Source organism: Microcaecilia unicolor, chromosome 7 (genome assembly GCF_901765095.1).
Source record: "Microcaecilia unicolor chromosome 7, aMicUni1.1, whole genome shotgun sequence".
In the NCBI taxonomy this organism is placed as follows: Eukaryota; Metazoa; Chordata; class Amphibia; order Gymnophiona; family Siphonopidae; genus Microcaecilia; species Microcaecilia unicolor.
In genome coordinates, this window is record NC_044037.1 from 43,699,337 (window position 1) to 43,717,330 (window position 17,994).

General features: G+C 47.6%; 1 protein-coding gene across 3 annotated transcripts in view; it reads right to left on the bottom strand.

Annotated features, from left to right (window-relative positions):
- Positions 1-17,994, bottom strand: part of LOC115474359 (integrator complex subunit 6-like) — a 170,139-nt gene that overhangs the window by 26,927 nt on the left and 125,218 nt on the right. For all 3 annotated transcript variants that reach the window (XR_003942838.1, XR_003942839.1, XM_030209804.1), the window contains 2 exons: positions 11,008-11,223; positions 9,263-9,386 (listed from right to left, as the gene is read on the bottom strand). Coding sequence is in view for 1 of the 3 variants with exons in the window: in XM_030209804.1 (XP_030065664.1) it covers positions 9,263-9,386; positions 11,008-11,223 (340 nt within the window). In the remaining 2 variants the exon portion in view is untranslated. The remainder of the gene's footprint in view (positions 1-9,262; positions 9,387-11,007; positions 11,224-17,994) is intronic.

Genomic DNA, 17,994 nt, shown 5'->3' on the forward strand with positions numbered 1-17,994 from the left:
CTACCTGGACTTTAAGGGAACTGAGCGACAGGCCTTTCTCCAGACCTTCTTGCAGGAACGCCAACACTGAAGAAATTGGAGCAGTGAAGGGAGAAAGTGAGCCTGCTTCACACCACGCTGCAAATATACGCCAAACCCTGGCGTAAGCAGTAGAAGTAGAGCGCTTCCTCGCTCTCAGCATAGTGGCGATGACCTTGTCTGAGAAGCCCTTCTTTCTCAGACGCTGCCGCTCAATAGCCAGGCCGTAAGACCAAAGGGGGAGGGATCCTCCATCACCACGGGACCCTGATGTAACAGGCCCTGCTCCACTGGCAGCCGCAGAGGATCGTCGACTGAGAGCCTGATCAAGTCCGCATACCAGGGACGTCTGGGCCAATCCGGACCCACCAGGATTACCCTGCCGGGATGCTTTGCCACCCGGTCTAGCACCCTGCCCAACATGGGCCAGGGCGGGAACACATAGAGAAGCTCTTGAGTCGGCCACTGTTGGAGAAGAGCATCTACTCCCAGGGATCGAGGGTCCCGTCCTCTGCTGAAAAAGCGCGGCACTTGGCAATTGGCCGATGACGCCATCAGATCTAGGCTCGGCTGGCCCCAGCGCTTCGTGATGTCCAAGAACGCCTGAGCAGATAGCTGCCACTCTCCGGGCTCCAAGGTATGGCGACTGAGAAAGTCCGCCTTGACATTCATGACTCCGGCAATGTGGGCCGCTGACAGCTGCTCCAGGTTCGCTTCTGCCCACTGGCATAGATTCATAGCCTCCTTGGCTAGAGGGGCGCTCTTGGTACCTCCCTGACGGTTGACATAGGCCACAGCCGTGGCATTGTCCGACAGGACCCGTACCGGCTTCAACACCAGTACCGGGATGAACTCCAAAAGCGCCAACCGAATGGCTCTGAGTTCCAGGAGGTTGATAGACCACTTTGCCTCTGCAGGAGACCAGAGCCCCTGCGCTGTCCTTCCCAAGCAGTGGGCTCCCCAGCCCGACAAAGAGGCGTCCGTCGTGACGACAATCCACTCCGGGGTCACCAGAGGCATTCCCGCAGACAACTTGTCTGTCTGCATCCACCAGCTCAGCGCCTTGCGCACTGCTGGGTCCAAGGGAAGGCGCACAGCATAATCCTCCGACATCGGAGTCCAGCGCTGCAGCAGAGATTGTTGTAGTGGTCTCATATGAGCCCTGGCCCAGGGCACTACTTCCATCGTGGCCGTCATAGAGCCCAACAGCTGCACATAGTCCCAAGCCCGAAGAGGAGAGGCTACTAGGAACTGGTCCACCTGAGCCTGAAGCTTGACAATCCGATTGTCTGGCAGGAACACTCTGCCCACTTGGGTGTCGAATCAAACTCCCAGATACTCCAGGGACTGAGTCGGGCGCAGCTGGCTTTTCTCCCAGTTGATGATCCATCCCAGGGAGCTCAAAAGAGCAACTACCCGGTCCACAGCTTTGCCGCACTCTGCATAAGAGGGGGCTCGGATCAACCAGTCGTCCAGATAAGGATGGACTTGTACTCCTTCCTTTCGCAGGAAGGCCGCGATGACCACCATTACTTTGGAAAAGGTCCGCGGAGCAGTAGCCAACCCGAACGGGAGGGCTCTGAACTGGAAGTGTCGGCCCAGGACTGCAAAACGCAGAAAGCGTTGATGAGGAGGCCAGATGGGAATATGCAAGTACGCTTCCTTGATGTCCAAGGATGCCAGGTACTCTCCTGCCTTCACTGCCGCTATAACAGAGCGGAGAGTCTCCATGCGAAAGTGCCGCACTTTCAAGGCCCGATTGACCCCTTTGAGGTCGAGGATAGGCCGGACAGAACCTCCTTTCTTTGGTACCACAAAGTAAATGGAGTAACGCCCCTTGCCAAGCTGACTTTCTGGCACCGGAACGACCGCCCCCAGGCGGATCAGATTGTCCAAAGTCTGCTGCACTGCCACAGCTTTGACCGGAGACTTGCAGGGAGAGAGTACAAACCCGTCTCTTAAGGGTCGGCAGAACTCTAGCTTGTAGCCGTCTCTGATGACTTCCAGCACCCAAGCGTCTGAAGTTATTGTGGTCCACTCGCCCAGAAACGAGGACAGCCGTCCTCCAATCTGCACTGGGGCGTGGACCAAGGCCCCGTCATTGGGTACGAGACCCTGGGGGAGGACCGGAGGGAGCACCTCCGGGACGGCGGTCTCTGCGAAAGGAATGCTGCTTGGGGGAGAAATTCCTCTTAAAGGAAGAGGGGGCAGAGGAACCCGACCTGCCCGGGCGGTACCGACGGGCTTCCTGAAACCGTCCTCTGGAGGTACCGGGACGAGTACTAGCCCGAGCCCTGACCTCTGGTAACTTCTTGCCCTTAGACGTGCCGAGATCGGTCACGATTTTGTCCAGCTCGACCCCAAAGAGCAGCTTGCCTTTAAAAGGCAATCTAGCCAGGCGGGATTTAGAGGCGTGGTCAGCAGACCAATGTTTCAGCCAAAGCCACCGCCGCGCAGAGATTGTCTGAGCCATGCCTTTAGCTGAGGTCCTCAAGACATCATACAGCAAGTCTGCCAAATAGGCTAAGCCCGATTCCAGGGCCGGCCAATCAGCCCTCAAGGAATGATCCGAGGGGGAAGCCCGCTGCACCATAGTCAGGCACGCCCTGGCCACATAGGAGCCGCAAACTGAGGCCTGCAAACTTAAAGCAGCCGCCTCAAAGGACGACCTTAAGGCCGCCTCCAATCTTCTGTCTTGGGCGTCCTTTAGGGCCGTGCCACCTTCCACCGGCAACGCCGTTTTCTTAGTCACCGCAGTGATTAAAGAATCCACGGTAGGCCACAGATAGGCCTCACGTTCACTTTCAGTCAAAGGATAGAGGCGGGACATAGCCCTAGCCACTTTAAGGCTCGCTTCAGGGACATCCCATTGAGCCGAAATTAAGGTGTGCATGGCATCATGCACGTGGAAGGTTCTAGGCGGGCGCTTCGTCCCCAGCATAATGGCAGAGCCAACAGGGGCTGAGGGAGAGACGTCCTCCGGAGAGGAAATCTTCAAAGTGTCCATGGCCTGTATCAACAGGTTGGGCAAATCCTCTGAGCTAAAAAGCCGCGCTGCAGAGGGGTCATCCGCTCCATCCGAGCGGGGATCCGTCTCCTCCAAGGAATCCGCAAAGGACCGTTGGGAGAACTCAGATACGCTGCCCTCATCTACATCGGAGGAGACAAAGTCCTCCAAGGCCTGGGAATCAACCCGAGGGCGTTTACCTCTGGGAACCTCAACCTCTTTACCAGACGAGGGAGCAGGGGCAGCGTTTTGCATAAGGAAGGCCTGATGCAGCAGCAAAACAAACTCGGGGGAGAAACCCCCCAGACTGTGCACTTCCGCAGCCTGGGCTACAGCCCTAGACGCACCCTCAACCGGCGCTCGCAAGAGCGGGGGAGAGACATGCTGCGCATCCAAAATGGCGTCCGGCGCGACACTCCGCGAAGGAGCCGCGCGGGAAGAACGGCGCTTAACTTTAGCCGCTTTTGTGCCGTCGCCCAAATTAAGGGCGTTCATGGCATTAATGTCTCCAACCTCAAGGGCGGCCCAAGAAGAAGCCGTCCGAGCCGCGTGGCCGGCCAAGATGGCGGAGGCGAGGAGCGGGGGATGGGCGTTTATGGCGGGAAAAACCGCCACGCCGGAGGAAGGACCGGGACATTCATCGGTCACGAAACTGTCACCCAACAAGGGCGAATCAGGCTTTAAGACCCCCGCATCCCCTCTAGAAGCGCTCAAGCGATCCGGGGAGCGACTCTTTGCGCCCTCGCCCTCCGACGCCATATGCCACGAGGAGAAGAATCGGGGAACCCCCTGCCCGCTATAAAAAGGTAAAAATTACCTGCTTGCCGCTCCGAGCTGTAACGACCTGGTGTCCCAGTGAGTAGCTGCAATAAACGTTTAAATAAACGTCAAAATAAACGCCTTTAAGGATGTTCAAAATTTTTTTTTTTTTTTTTTTACGGAGCCAGCGGGAGGGGGGAGAAAAGGAGGGACCTGGCACCACCAGGTTTGCACTTGCTCAAAAGAGCCCTCAACCCCAGGCACTCAACAAAACCTAAGAATTAGGCTTGGAGGCCTAGCCAGAGCTGCTGCTGTGTGTGACCACCACCTGCTGAGATAGAGAACATACTGAGGAGTTTCCGGCAGCACATGACCACATATAGGGAGGCAAAAGTTTGCTCTCTATCTCCACCTGCTGGTAGATGGACACAACCCACCAGTCTATGGATTGATCAGCTTGATGATATGGAAACAACCTTTTTTTTTTTTTTTTAATTTAACCTGAGCACTGCAGAGTCCATCCCCACCTAGAAACCCACCAACATTAAATACAAAACATTTTTGTAATTATTTTAACCTGGGCCTAGGTACTGTAGAGACTCTCTGCAATACCCAGATCCAAGGATTTAAAAAAAGTTTTGTATTTAATGTAGGTGGGTTTCTGGGTGGAGGTGGGCTCTGCAGTGCACAGGACATTAAAAAAAACAAAAGGTTTTATATTTAACGCTGGTGTTGTTTAAGGTGGGGTGGGGGGGTGAGATTAGGAAGGACACGGGAGATGCCAAACTATGGGGGGACGGGTAGGGCTTAGGACAGGGCTGACTCTAGGCTACAGGGAGGGGTGGGGGTTTGGGTAGGGCTAATGCCTAGCTACAGGATGGATGGTGGAGGTCTTTTCATATGTTCAGGTGTTTGCTATTATAGTAGACTTATGTCTGGTCGTTTAAAATACGAGATAATATAACTATATAAAAATATTGTTTTTTTCCCATTAGGTATGTATGTGGTTATGTTGATGCAGGGCAGCTGTTGGGCAGACTACTTTGAAATTCATGATCAAGTGCATTCTAAAATGTTATTTTGCAGCATCCCAAGAAACACTACTTATACTTATATATATAGTGCCCACCTATATTAGCTCTGGGTCCACCGAAAATATCAGGTCTGGCTACAACCCTGTTCTGGACCAGACTAGGTGACGTGTGCTGTTTACACCAGCTGGGTAAGCTTCTCTGCCTCCTTCCCCCCATTCTTTTTAGATGGTATGTTACCAAGACATGTGTTTTTAGACTGTTGTTTTTATGGTGCTATTTCTTGTTTGCTTTAATATAAGAACCAGTTTTTTACCCCTGTGAGGTTCAACACCGGATGCACCAAGCCCTCCTTTTTTGGGTACCACGAAGTAGATGGAATACTGCCCCTGACGTAGCTCGGCAGAGGGCATGTGTACAATGGCCGGCAGAGCCAACAATCTATCAAGGGTGCCTTAAACCTGAGCTGCCTTTACCGCCCTCGAAAAGGGGATAGTAAGAAGAGAGGAGTGACCGGGCGGGAGAACTCCAACTTGAACCTATGGGCGGGAGAAGTCCAACTTGAACCTATCTTGGAGGATGTCAAGGACCCACCGATTAGAAGTAAACTAGGCCAACTCTCCCCGAAATGCCATGAGGCGTCCTCAATTGGAACAGGAGAGACAGCCAGCCTGGCATCATTGTGCCTGTCTGGCGAAGACCAAAGAGCGTAAGTGAGAGTGGGATGTTTGACCATGGAAATTCAAATCCTGGAGACAAGAATCTTAAAAAGCTTGTTTATTGATGAAAAGACTCGACACAACTATTGTGTTTCGGCCGTCAGGCCTGCATCAGGAGTCTATAAAAACATACATATGCAAATAAAGAAAAATTAAGTAAAAACAAACATATATGATAAAAAACCACAGTAAAACAATAACATGATAAAAAACAAAATCAGAAGATAAAATATGGGAATAACATCATTTGCTAAACATCAAAAAATGTGTTCGCATTTACAATGCTCTCATAAAGTGCTAAATATTGCAAGAACAATGCGTGCAATAAAATACATATAAATAATGAATAGAATAGGGACTAGACGTACAAAGCATATGAATGAAATATTATATTGGAAGGATATGCTATGATGTGTATAGTTACGGGCGGTAAGCTTATAATGAAAAGTAAGCTTATAATGAAAACTGAGAATTTTTTCATAATTGCATATTCGCATGTACAATAGTCCCATGGAATGCTAATGCGGATTCTTCTGAACGAAGACCAAAGAGCACCCTGCCTGCCTGCCTGCCAGATTTCTTGTCACCTTTAAAGGACGGATGATGTGATGAACGTGCCCTCTGGCCAAACTGCGACCTTCCAGGCCTGTACTTCTGGCTGTCCTGAAACTTCTGGGGTGCTGAGCCTGGAACACATGCTCTCGGTTCAGGATTGTCCTCCAGCAACCTCTGCATTTTCACTTCACAGAGCTCCTTCACCAAATTGCTGAGATCCTCACCAAACAGCCATTTGCCTCAAAAAGGCAACTTAACCAGATGCGCCTTTGAAGCTGTGTCTGCCGACCAAGATGACGGACAGCCACCGTCATGAACATGTCTTTCGCAAATGCTTGCAGCATTTCAGACTCCGTTTGCTAAATAAGCCAACCCCGCTTCCAGCTGGGTGAACTGACCTGACCTGTCTGCGCCAGCCCGCTGGTGCCATTGCAGACAGGCCCTAGCTACAAAGGAGCTGCACAATAAGGCCTGGAGATCCAGCACTGCGACCTCAAAGGCCTGCTTCAAAGCGTGCTCGAGCTTCCTATCCAGGAGGTCCTTCGGGGCAGAATCCCCTTCCACTGGCAGGGTCGTCTTCTTGGTTACTGCCGTAACCAAGGAATCCACCTTCGGAAGGCAGAGCTTATCCTTCTCCTCCGCCACCAGTGGGTCCAAATGGGCCATGGCCCTCCCTACTCGAAGGCTCATGTTGGGAACATTCCATTTGATTGAGATAAGATCCTGAATGTCAGGGTGCATCGGGAAGGCGTTGGAAGGGGTATGAAAGCCGCACATTACCGCCGACAACTGCCCACCAGCCAGGGTCATCGCCAGCTCCTTAACTGACAGAGCCGCCAAGAACTCAGAAATTAGGGTACTCAATTCATTCAAATGCTAATGCAGTATCAAAAACGGTGTTATATTAAAGTAAAACAATACCAAACTCAATATGCACACCTATCAATCACGTGTGTTTCAAAGTTAAAACATAATTTTTAAGGAGAAAAGAAGACCTCAGATGTCCTTAGGGAGCAACCCATGGACATAACCAACCTTATGAATATCGTGCTGGTTTTTGGTTTTTCATTGGTCTCCACAGACGGAGGACCCGTGGGTCGTCCCCCTCCCACAGTGGGAGTTCACCCTCCAATGGCTCTCACAGGGAAGAACCCACCAAAAACTGAGGCCACCTCCGAATCTAGAGACCCCCAAGACTAGCAGTCCACCCAGTCTCCAGAAGCCCCGGCACATCCAGTCCCACCGAATCCTGCCCAGTTCCCTGCTTCAGGAGGTAGGCCTGATGGAGAAATAAAACGAACTTTGGGGAAAAAAGTATTCCCCAAGTCTGGTCTGCTCCCGGAGGCCTTCCACTGGAACTGCTAACTGTAGGCCGCAACTTGTGCTCATCCGCAATGGCAGACGCTGTTCCCACCAAAATGGCTGCCATTCCTACATCTCCCGAATCATGCGGTATGCATTACGGAGATCCGTCAGCTGATGCAGGGGCCCCCCGCAGTGCCGCCTCCACTACAGCTGACTCTCCCGCCGCTGCTTCTGCAGGACGAGTGGATTCCAGCCTGCACACTGTGCAGTGCCCCGAAGCAGCGTGCCAGGCACCACCTCAAGCAGCACTTCACCCCCTCCGCAGGTACTGACATTGTGGTTCACCGGCTCGAAGCACAAACCTGTGCTGTAGGCCCACCCAGGGCTGGTTTTAGGCATGGTGGGGCCCAGGGCAGAAATTAAGGAGGGGGTCTAGGCATTTCTTACCCTGCTCCCCACCATGGTCCATCTCCTTCCCTTCCCCTCACTGTGTGGTCTTCTTTAAAAATTTATTTCCCTTCTCAGAGGAGCCTCGGCACAGCAGCCATCCTCACAAGCTGCCGAAGCTTTCCCTCTCTGCCGCAATCCATCCAGGCAGAAACAGGAAATTGCATCAGAGGGGGCAGATCGTGGCAGAGGGGGAAAGCTGCTTGAGGCAGCAGAAAGCAGCTTGTGAGAATGGCTGCTGTGCCAGTATCCCTCTGAGAAGGAATATACATTTTTAAAGAAGATCGGGAAGGTGAGGGGAAGGGAGGAGGAGACGGACTGTAATGGGGAGAAGGGGAAGAGATGCCTGTACTGCGGGGTCCCCTGGAGCTGTGGGGCCCATGGAAGCTGCCCTGTCTGTCCCCACCCTAACGCTGGCCCTGGGCCCACCAGCCGCTACCCTCACACTGCTTCACAGCTCTAGTGCAAGCATCCAATGCCACGTGGCCCAAAGAGGAGGAAGACTTACCCGTCGGACTGCCCAGAGCGCTCCTGACCCTGGCCCCACCAGACAGCAGCACTCACCGCCCTACACACACAGGGCTGAGAGCACACCATGCCCCAACCCCTGCAAGAGAGAGCCCTGTGGCTGTCAGCTATGCACTGGAGTTCATGTGTTTTCTTTTTAGCCTCTATCGGGGTTTGTTTGTTTTTTTTGCGCTGTTAAACAGGCTCCCTGGAAGTCAGCAGAGGACGAGCAGGCAAAGTACCACTCCACCAGGGTAGCAGAGTGACAGAGACCCGGGACCACCAGGTGTGACACCCACACACCGGCCTACAGGAACCACCAGCCAGACCCAGGGGCAAGGCCTCAGGACACGAGACAAATTCGTGTCTATCCACGTGCTAGAGGTAGAAAATACTGAAGGGCTGAGCTAGAGGTCTGGGTATATAGGCTTCAGCTCAGCTCTGCATTCTCTATCTCCAAGTGCTGGTCGATGGACATGATTATCCCACTTGTCCTGGAATAGTGGGAAGATACATAATGGAAAAGTTATTTCTTCTGTAACAGGGCATAAGGGAACTCCCCTAAAGGTATTCATCATTCAGGTAGTAATGTGTGTGTCATCCCAGGTTACTTCAAAATACTCCTTTCTCTCCCCTTGTTTGTCCTTGGTTTCCCTATCTGCTATTCTGCCATTTCTTCTCAGCAGCAGAAAAAAACCACACCATGGAAATGTTTCCTGGCAGGCATGACCCGTCTACAAATCCTCTGGAAGGCTTGCACATTGCTGCACCACATTTTGCAGCTTTATATTTAGTTTGATCAGATTTTCTTACTTTTTTTGGAAGCTTTGCTCTCTCTAAGAAAATATTTAACAAGTTACCACCATAACAAAATTAGATCACAGTCTAGAAAAGAGAAAGAGTTGTTCATTTACCTTCATCCTGTCCAAGGATAAGTTTGTGTGTTTTCAGCAAATTGGATCTCATTCTAGTTAACTGATCTAAAAGATTTTGACGTGGAATATCATAAGCATTCCTATAGGCCTGTGGTTTCAGATCCTAATTTAAATGAAGCACATCATTAAAATATCTATTAGTTCCACTGTTCAATACAGTGAGGACCCCCCCCCCCACCCCAAACCACATACAATACATGATTAATGATCTTAACCAAAATGTGTTAATGATTGACTAATCTATAACAGGCACTGAAAAAACAGACTGTGCTTTAAGGAAGCTCCTCCCCCCCCTCCCCTCAATTCTGTTTACACAAGGCTCAGGTGCCTGAGTCTGCCTCTACAGAACTGGAATATGCAAACCTTCAAGGGCTGCAGGGTGCAGAGGGTTTGCTGAAATTTAAAAAAACAAACAAAAAACAAACACACACCCTGGTTGGTCTCTGCTATTTTTACTGTAGCTACTTTTAAACAGCTTTGAAAAATTATTGTAAGGCCAAATGCTTCTGAAGTGGATTTTAGAATCAGAATTGGCATTGAGCTGCTGTATTGCTATGGATTTACAGCCTGTCTCACTGACACAGACTACTCAATAATTACTGTGGATTCGGATTCTTTTGGATTCGTATTAGGTAAATGAGACCTTTATTAGAGGTGCTAAAATCTACCATGATTAAGATATATATACAATGATTAAATCATCTAACTAAAAGAAAGCTATAACACAGATATATACATATTATACATACAACATCACTGGTCAGGAATTTCAGGCCCTTATCTCATCAGCCGGGAGACCATTGCAGCGAAAGCCCGAACTCTCCTTATGACCAGGAACAAGTCTTTTCTGCACAATGCGTCCACCCACAGATGAGCCTCGAAGCTCTGCCGCAACAAGCCCCCCTTTTTATTAAGCTAAAGCTTATTTTCAGAGCCAAGGAAAATTACAGAATGCTTGACAATAGGTAAACAAGCCATACTGTGGGAATGTGGTCACATGTTTCCAAGTCCAGGTGGCCAGTCTGAACTTCGAAAACAAGCGCTATCCTTCTCTTCACATACCAAATTAATCAGAGCTGTGTCTTATCTTCTGCATTCCAACTTACTTCTAATCAACAATACAGGCCCCAAGTGCACTTGTTAGTCAAGGCAGATAGAGTTGAAAAGCAATCTCTAAAATCCTTTTATTACAGCTGTCCAGGTTGGAACATCTCAAGTTATGCTAGTATTTTAAAACAGGATCTGCTGACTGAGCCTTTTTTAAAATATAAAATGAAATGGACATTGTATTCCCCTTAAGAAATACACCTTTACTTTTTAGGCCTGCCCTAGTCCTGTCCAAAACAAGCCCAGACTATGCCTCCTTACCATATGCATGTTTTAGAGTATTAGAAGTATATATTCCAGCTTTGTAAAATCAGCACTTATATATTTATGCAATATAAATGTTTTTAAAGGCCAGTTTGTGAATGCCTAAAACCTTAACAGTGCTTCTAAATTAAGCCCCATTATATATCTACATGTTTCAAGCTTATATTAGTTGTTACGTCACTAAATCAATTTGCTTATTCCAGCCAAACTAAAGAGGATAAAACTATAAGCAGAAAAAAATGGCACTGAATTGTCAGACATGAGCTTAAAAACCCAAAGCATTATATTTTATTTTTATTACATTTGTACCCCGCGCTTTCCCACTCATGTGCACAACTGCAGTATCTGCTTACCTTATTTAAGAGTCCTATTTGAAAACCAGCAAATTCCTTAACATTCATCTCAGTCAATCGGCGTGGTGTTTCACCTGTAATCTCCTGGAGCAACTGCTTAAAATCTCTATTGTGGGCCAGGGACAGCCCACTGGAATTATTTTTCACCTTTATTCCTGTCTCCTGGGGAGCTTTCTTGCCCACCGATGCTATTAATCGTTCTGACTCAATCTTAGTCTACAATGAAATGGATTATATAAACATTTCATTATGTCCTTCATTTGCAATCCATTTTAAAAGACTTGCTAGCAAGTCAAGAGAAATTTAAGTACAAGAACTAAGGAAACTTTGTGTTTTATACAATGCCTTTCCATACACATCAGTAGGTGTCACACCCATTTAAAGGCTAACTAAAGGCAAAAGCAATATAGGATTTGAGAGCAGGGTTCAAAACTGGTTTTTAACTATTATCTCTACAAACAGTATGCCTGGCTCAAGTGTTCATATCTTGCCATCTTTATTAAATACTTAACGATCAATAATCAACTGATGGCGATGAGCTGCTTTTTAAAAAAAAAATTTTTTTAACACTGACTGTCACTGGCTAAGTTAGACCTGGATATTCAATGCTGGGTCATGTCTGAGCACTGGCATTGAATACATGAGCATATCTGGGCATGCACAGGTCACTGGCATTTATCTGAGTCCCAGATAACAGGGTTTATCATTGAGCTGTCTCAAGTGAGGGGATTGAGAGAAAAAGAAAGGGGATCAGAAAGGAAGGGATCGGATCATGGAGCTAGGAGGGAAAATCATAACCGGGGAATGGAATGGGGGGTTGCGGGGTCAGACTGCGACCTGACAGTTTATGTGAATATTGTCCGATATTCAGTGCCGGCACCCACATAGCATTTTGGTAAAAGCTGATCAAAGGTTTAATGCATTGTGAGTGCAATTGTATTTAACCATTGTATTTGGCACAGTATCTCATTCAGTATTGTTAAAAGTTTTACAGAATATAGGGTTAGGCTCTACTGTGCTTACCTGGTTTCATATTTAACTAATCGTATACAATCTGTTCAATGGAATACCACAGTTTCTTCTCAGTTTTGTCACAGAGTGTTCCACAGAGGTGATTGTTTTCTCCATTATTATTTAACTTGTACTTGGCACCAATAGCCAGGTTTATGGATAGTTAGAGAATCAAGTTCCATTTTTTCGCAGTTAATATACAGTTAATTTTTTTTAATGGGAGAAAAATCAGGTGAATGCTTTAGCAGATGTGAATGGTAAATTGGATAGCTTTTGTACAAGTGGTTACATGCTCATGATCTAGTGTTGAATGCTAGTAAGTCCACAGCTGTGTAGCTTTCAATGTCTAATAAACCACTACAGTTTGTTATAAAAAATCCAAGGAGTTTCACTGCCTCTTACAGAGGAAATTAAGAGCTTAGGTTTCTATTGTGATAAATCTCTCAGTTTTGGCACACAGATTAATAATGTTGCTAAGACTTGTTCTGAAACTGATTAAACAACTGAGGCCTTTTCTTTACTAATCAAATCTGATCAAGGTTGGTCATGCATTGGTCACTGTCATGGTTCTGGGTTAGTGAGCTCTTGGACCACAGTCAGATAGTACCGAAGCCCAAAGTAGGGATCCAGTGGCTTTGACAGATGGTAAGCGAGATACCCCGGGGTGAGCTGGACAACAGGGATGACGGAGAGTAACCCAGGGAGACAGGTTCAACAGACGTCAGGCCTGAGGATAGCTCTGAGAAGAGCCCTTGGGAGTAGGCTTGGTAGACCAGGACCTGGAGGTGGCTCTGAAAAGAGACCTTGGGGACAGGCCTGGCAGACCAGGACCTGGAAAAGGCAGAAGACAGGAACGCTGAGGCAAGAACAGGAGACAGGAACGCAGAAGAACAAAACAAAGTAAACACAAAGCTGGACAGGGCTAGGCTAGGCAAGGCAAAATGCAAGCAATGCAGGGCTGAGGGCAGGGCAAACAAGCCAGATGACCTGTTGCGAAGGCAGTACTGGGGGAGTCCAGAGATTTACTAAATAGGCCCTGGCTGATGATATCATTGCCGGGCCCCCAGGCTGGTTTCACGTGGCTGGCCCTTTAAATTACAGGCTGCAGCACACACTCACACTAAAGGGAGGAGATAGGCAGCAGTCGGGCAGTGGCCTGGGGCACTAAGGAAACCTCACAGTAGGCCCCACCGTTCCACAAGCAGAGCTGAGACCTTGAGGGAAGCCATGAAGCCAACCCCAGCACTCCCTCAGAAGCAGGAGGTGAGTCGAGGCAGGAGCAGGAGTCCCGGTCGCGGATACAGCATCGTTGTGACAGTACCCCCTCCTCAAAGGGCCTCCCCCTCTTGTCTAGGTTTGGATTTGTGGGGAAACAGACAATGGAACCTTCGTATGAGCAAAGGAGCATGGACCTGGTTTGCTAGCTCCTGGAAGTTTTCTTCGGATCCATATCCTTTCCAGGAGCCTGCCCCATACCCTCCCGGTATTAAGGACCGCCTAAACTTCATATTCAGCGTCTGGGTCCATAGCAACGGAGATCGGTGCAGGTGATGCTCTACCCTTCTGTCTTAGGATCAATGGTTTGATAAGGAAGGGAGGTGAGTCGGAGCGGGAGTAAGTTTGACCATGTCACATCCATTTTGATTGGCTAACCACTGCAGTCAGGATTTCTTTTACATTGCTTTGCCTTGTTATTAAACGTTTTTGTTAGGAGCAACCAGTATATTTCTCAGATAAGTTAGTCAAACATGAGCCCTCTCTGTCTTTATGTTCTTCTCAAAAATGTGTATTACAATTTCTATCTCTGTATTTTGTTAGATTACTACTAGGTTCAAATTATAGAAAATATAGGAAAGAGGTGGAGTTCTAATCATCTAAATAGGTAAAAAGTGGGATGTTTGACCACGGAAATACAAATCCTGGAGACAATATCATAAAAGCTTCTTTATTGAAGAAAAGACTCGACACAACTGTTGTGTTTCGGCCTACAGGCCTGCATCAGGAGTCTCCCGCTATGACGTAGCGTATATGAATCTGAAATGCCTGAAACACGATTTGGAACGTTCCATGCTGCGCTCCTAGTGACCCGCTACGGACAAGCTTACCACAAAAGGTCTTTTTCAAGACCATTTTTGTAATATAGCCAATCACTTTATGTTTGGTTCGTCACACGGACCAAATCGTGTTTCAGGCATTTCAGATTCATATACGCTACGTCACAGCGGGAGACTCCTTCAATAAAGAAGCTTTTATGATATTGTCTCCAGGATTTGTATTTCCGTGGTCAAACATCCCACTTTTTACCTATTTCTGTGTTTTCCCGTGGGGCGTTCGAGTTCTCCGCTTGATTGCGGATTTTTTTTGTTCTAATCATCTAACCATATAACAATACAGCTCACACTAAGAATTTATAGTTGAAAACATTTCTATTGAAAACACAAGGAAGAAAAAGCTTCAGTAAGCCCAGACCTTTTGCAATCGGTCATAATGCGGCTTAGTGCAATCACTGGCAAAAAAAAACCTCCTGTGAATATCAATAGTCCCATATTTTTAGTTTCTTCTTATATTCATTTTTATATTAAAAATGATTAATACTGATCATAAGAAGATTTGTGCACTTAACCTCTCAAGTTCCTGCTCTGCCCAATAGCACTTCTTAGCGGCCTCATCAGCAGCTGATGATGGCCAGCGTTTCGTTACACTGCTTCAGGGACATGCAGATACCTCGCAAATTCAGCATTTGTAAGTAATCCACATGCCCCTGAAGCAGAGTAACAAAATGCTGCCCATCGTCAGCTGCTGGTGAGGCTGCTAACAAGCACTATTGGGCAGAGCAGGAACTTGAGAACTGCAAAGTTTTCTTGTTATAATCAGCATTAATCGTTTTCAATATAAGAATGAATTTAAGAATAAGAAGAAAATAAAAACATTGGACTATTGATATTCTCAGGAGGGTTTTTTTTTTGCCAATGATGGCACTAAAGCCGTGTTATGACCGAATGCAATAGGTCTGGGCTTACTGAGGCTTTTTCCTCCTTGTGTTTTCAATAGAAGTATTTTCACTTATGAATTTTTGACATGAGTTGTATTGTTACATGGTTAGACTACTGCTAGGAACAGGGCATTTTGTTATGCTGGTTTCTTTCTTTGGAATTCCTTAACAGATGAATTTCACAATATATCTAGTTATACTACTTTTCATAAAGCTTTGAAAACATGGTTGTTTCAAAAGTATTATGGGCTTATTGGTTGATATTTTATTATAATTGTGTTATTAGGTTTTGAGTAATGGAATTTAGGTTTAGCTGTTATTTTAATTACGGGATGTTTTACTAAGCCATAGTTGGGCTACCGCACAGGTAGTCTGTTGCAAAACAGCACTACCATGGTGTGCAATTAAGCACCCTGTGGTAGGTTTGTCTTTGCCACAAAAATCTGCACTATGCCGGGTAGAGGCAGGAACCAGATGTTTCATGGGCGGGTCCGAGTGGCCAGTTGTGACAGCTAGCACAGAAGCAATTTGCCCTTATATGGAAGGCTGACCAAGAGACTACTCCTAGGGATTAGTGCCACCACATTAACATCTGGAGGGAGATAGCTCCCAACCCCAGCTCACTGCACCTTCAGGGATCACCTCCGAGCAAGTCCTGGGGGTGTTGAGTGGTCCAGTGGGCAAAGGAGGGTTGCCTCTGCAACATATGGGTAGGGCTTGGTTTTGTAAAGCAGCTTGTTGGGGGATAGGTAGGAGGGGTGTGGTGGGGATCAGAATTTGGTAAGATCAGGGGGTGGAAGGGAGATGAAAACAGGGGGGGGGGGGGGGGGAGGTTGTATCTGGGAAGATGAAAGCAGGTGGGGGGCTGGGTAGTGCTGTCTCACCTCTATACATTTTACAGGTTTAGGACCAGGGCCAAGTTACCTGCCTGGGCCAACAGTGTGGAAGGCTCGTGCACACCCTTTGCAGAGTTGCCAACCCCGTGGAATTGGGTGGCTTTTTGCCCGTAGGCACTTTTAAGCAGTCGCAGGTTGCAACTTTTTGGGCAGTTTCCTGCCCTGTCTCCTATTGGTCAAATCTGGAACTAAAATGAGGCTTGGTGTATCTCAAGTCTCATTCCGGCTCCAAATTTGACCAATAGGAGGGTGAGGGTGGTAATGAAGTCATCACCTGACTCATCATCAGCCCAACGAGAGCAAGAGAGCAGTCAGTTACCACGTGGGAACAGGAGGTAGAACAAGTGTGCTTGCATGGGTAGGACTCCCTCCTCACCCCCCCCCCCCCCCCACCTCACCTCAGATAGCCTGTTGGGCAGCTCGGGTTATTTTTGGGCTCCTTTTCGGCAAAGGTTGGGCTGGGAAATTTTTTTTACTATCTGGCAACCCTGATTTCCTTTTCATTTACAAGACAGGCTTTGCACTTACAATGCATTCATTTTTGCTGTAAGTGCATGGTAAATGCAAAACTCTACCGCACTTCAGTAAAAGAACACCTTAACCTACCTGCAGAGGTGGTGTAAGCTGTTTATTAATAAAACTTAATATTCAACTTTCTATAGCATTCCACATTAAAATGGTTACAAAATAAAATCATGCCTATGTATACTGAGTATTTGATATCTTGCATGGTTTTTCTCCTCTCATATTCAGCTTCTAACATTTCCAGTTGTGTGAACATCATCACATTTTTATTCCACATTGAATTTAGGTTTTCCAACTGTTAGAAATGTTCGATTTAAATGTCTTCTACATTATTCTTTTGTGTATCACTCCAGTAAAATCTGGAACAATATCCTTATTCAAATTTGAGCATTGCCAGAATATTGGAATTTCCATAAGGCTGCGAAAACTTTTTTATTTAATAAGGGGCCCTTTTACAAAGGTGCGTGTGTATGCAGTGCATGGCAAATCAGCATTACCGCCCGACTAGCGCGTTCACCTGGTGGTAATTCTGAGTTTGATGTGCGCCGAAAACAAGCAGTAGAAAATAACTTTCTATTTTCTACTGCGGGGGTGCCCCCGGCGGTAATCAGCAGTTGGCAAATGCTGGACAGTTACCGTGCAGGTAATGCATGAGCCCTTACCGCTTAATTCAATGGGTGGCATTAAGGACTCAGGCTGTAAATAGATGCATGATGTTTTTTTGCTGCATGCCCATTTCCCGGCCCCCCCAAAATCCCCCTTTTTTCCAGATGTGGTAGAGAAATGGTCCAGCGCACGTCCAATACACGCGCCCACACTACCGCAGGCCACTTTTTGGCACACCTTTGTAAAAAGGTCACTAACCAGCTTATAATCGAACGAGAAAAACGCCCAAGTTCCGACCTAAATCGGGAGATGGACGTTTATCTCACAAAAACGAATAAAGCGGTATAATCGAAAGCCGATTTTTGGGCGTTTTCAACTGCACTCCGTCGCGGATGCGGACAAAGTTTATGGGGGCGTGTCAGAGGTGTGGCGAAGGCGGAACTGGGGCGTGGTTATCTGCCGAACAAAGATGGGCGCATTTCAGCGATAATGGGAAGAAAGTATGCGTTTTTAGCTAGAATTTAGGACACTTTTCCTGGACCCTGTTTTTTCACGAATAAGGCCCCAAAAAGTGCCCTAAATGACCACTGGAGGGAATCTGGGATGACCTCCCCTGACTCCCCCAGTGGTACCTAACCCCCTCCCACCACAAAAAAATGATGTTTCACACATTTTTATTTTCACCCTCAAATGTCATACCCAGCTCCCTGGCAGCAGTATGCAGGTCACTGGAGGAGTTGTTAGGGGGTGCAGTGGACTTCAGGCAGGTGGACCCAGGCCCATCCCCCCCTACCTGTTACAATTGTGCTGCTTAATGCTTATTAGTCGTCCAACCCCCCCAAACCCACATGTAGGTGCCCCCCTTCACCCCTTAGGGCTATAGTAATGGTGTAGACTTGTGGGCAGTGGGTTTTGAGGGGGATTTGGGGGGCTCAACACACAAGGGAAGGGTGCTAT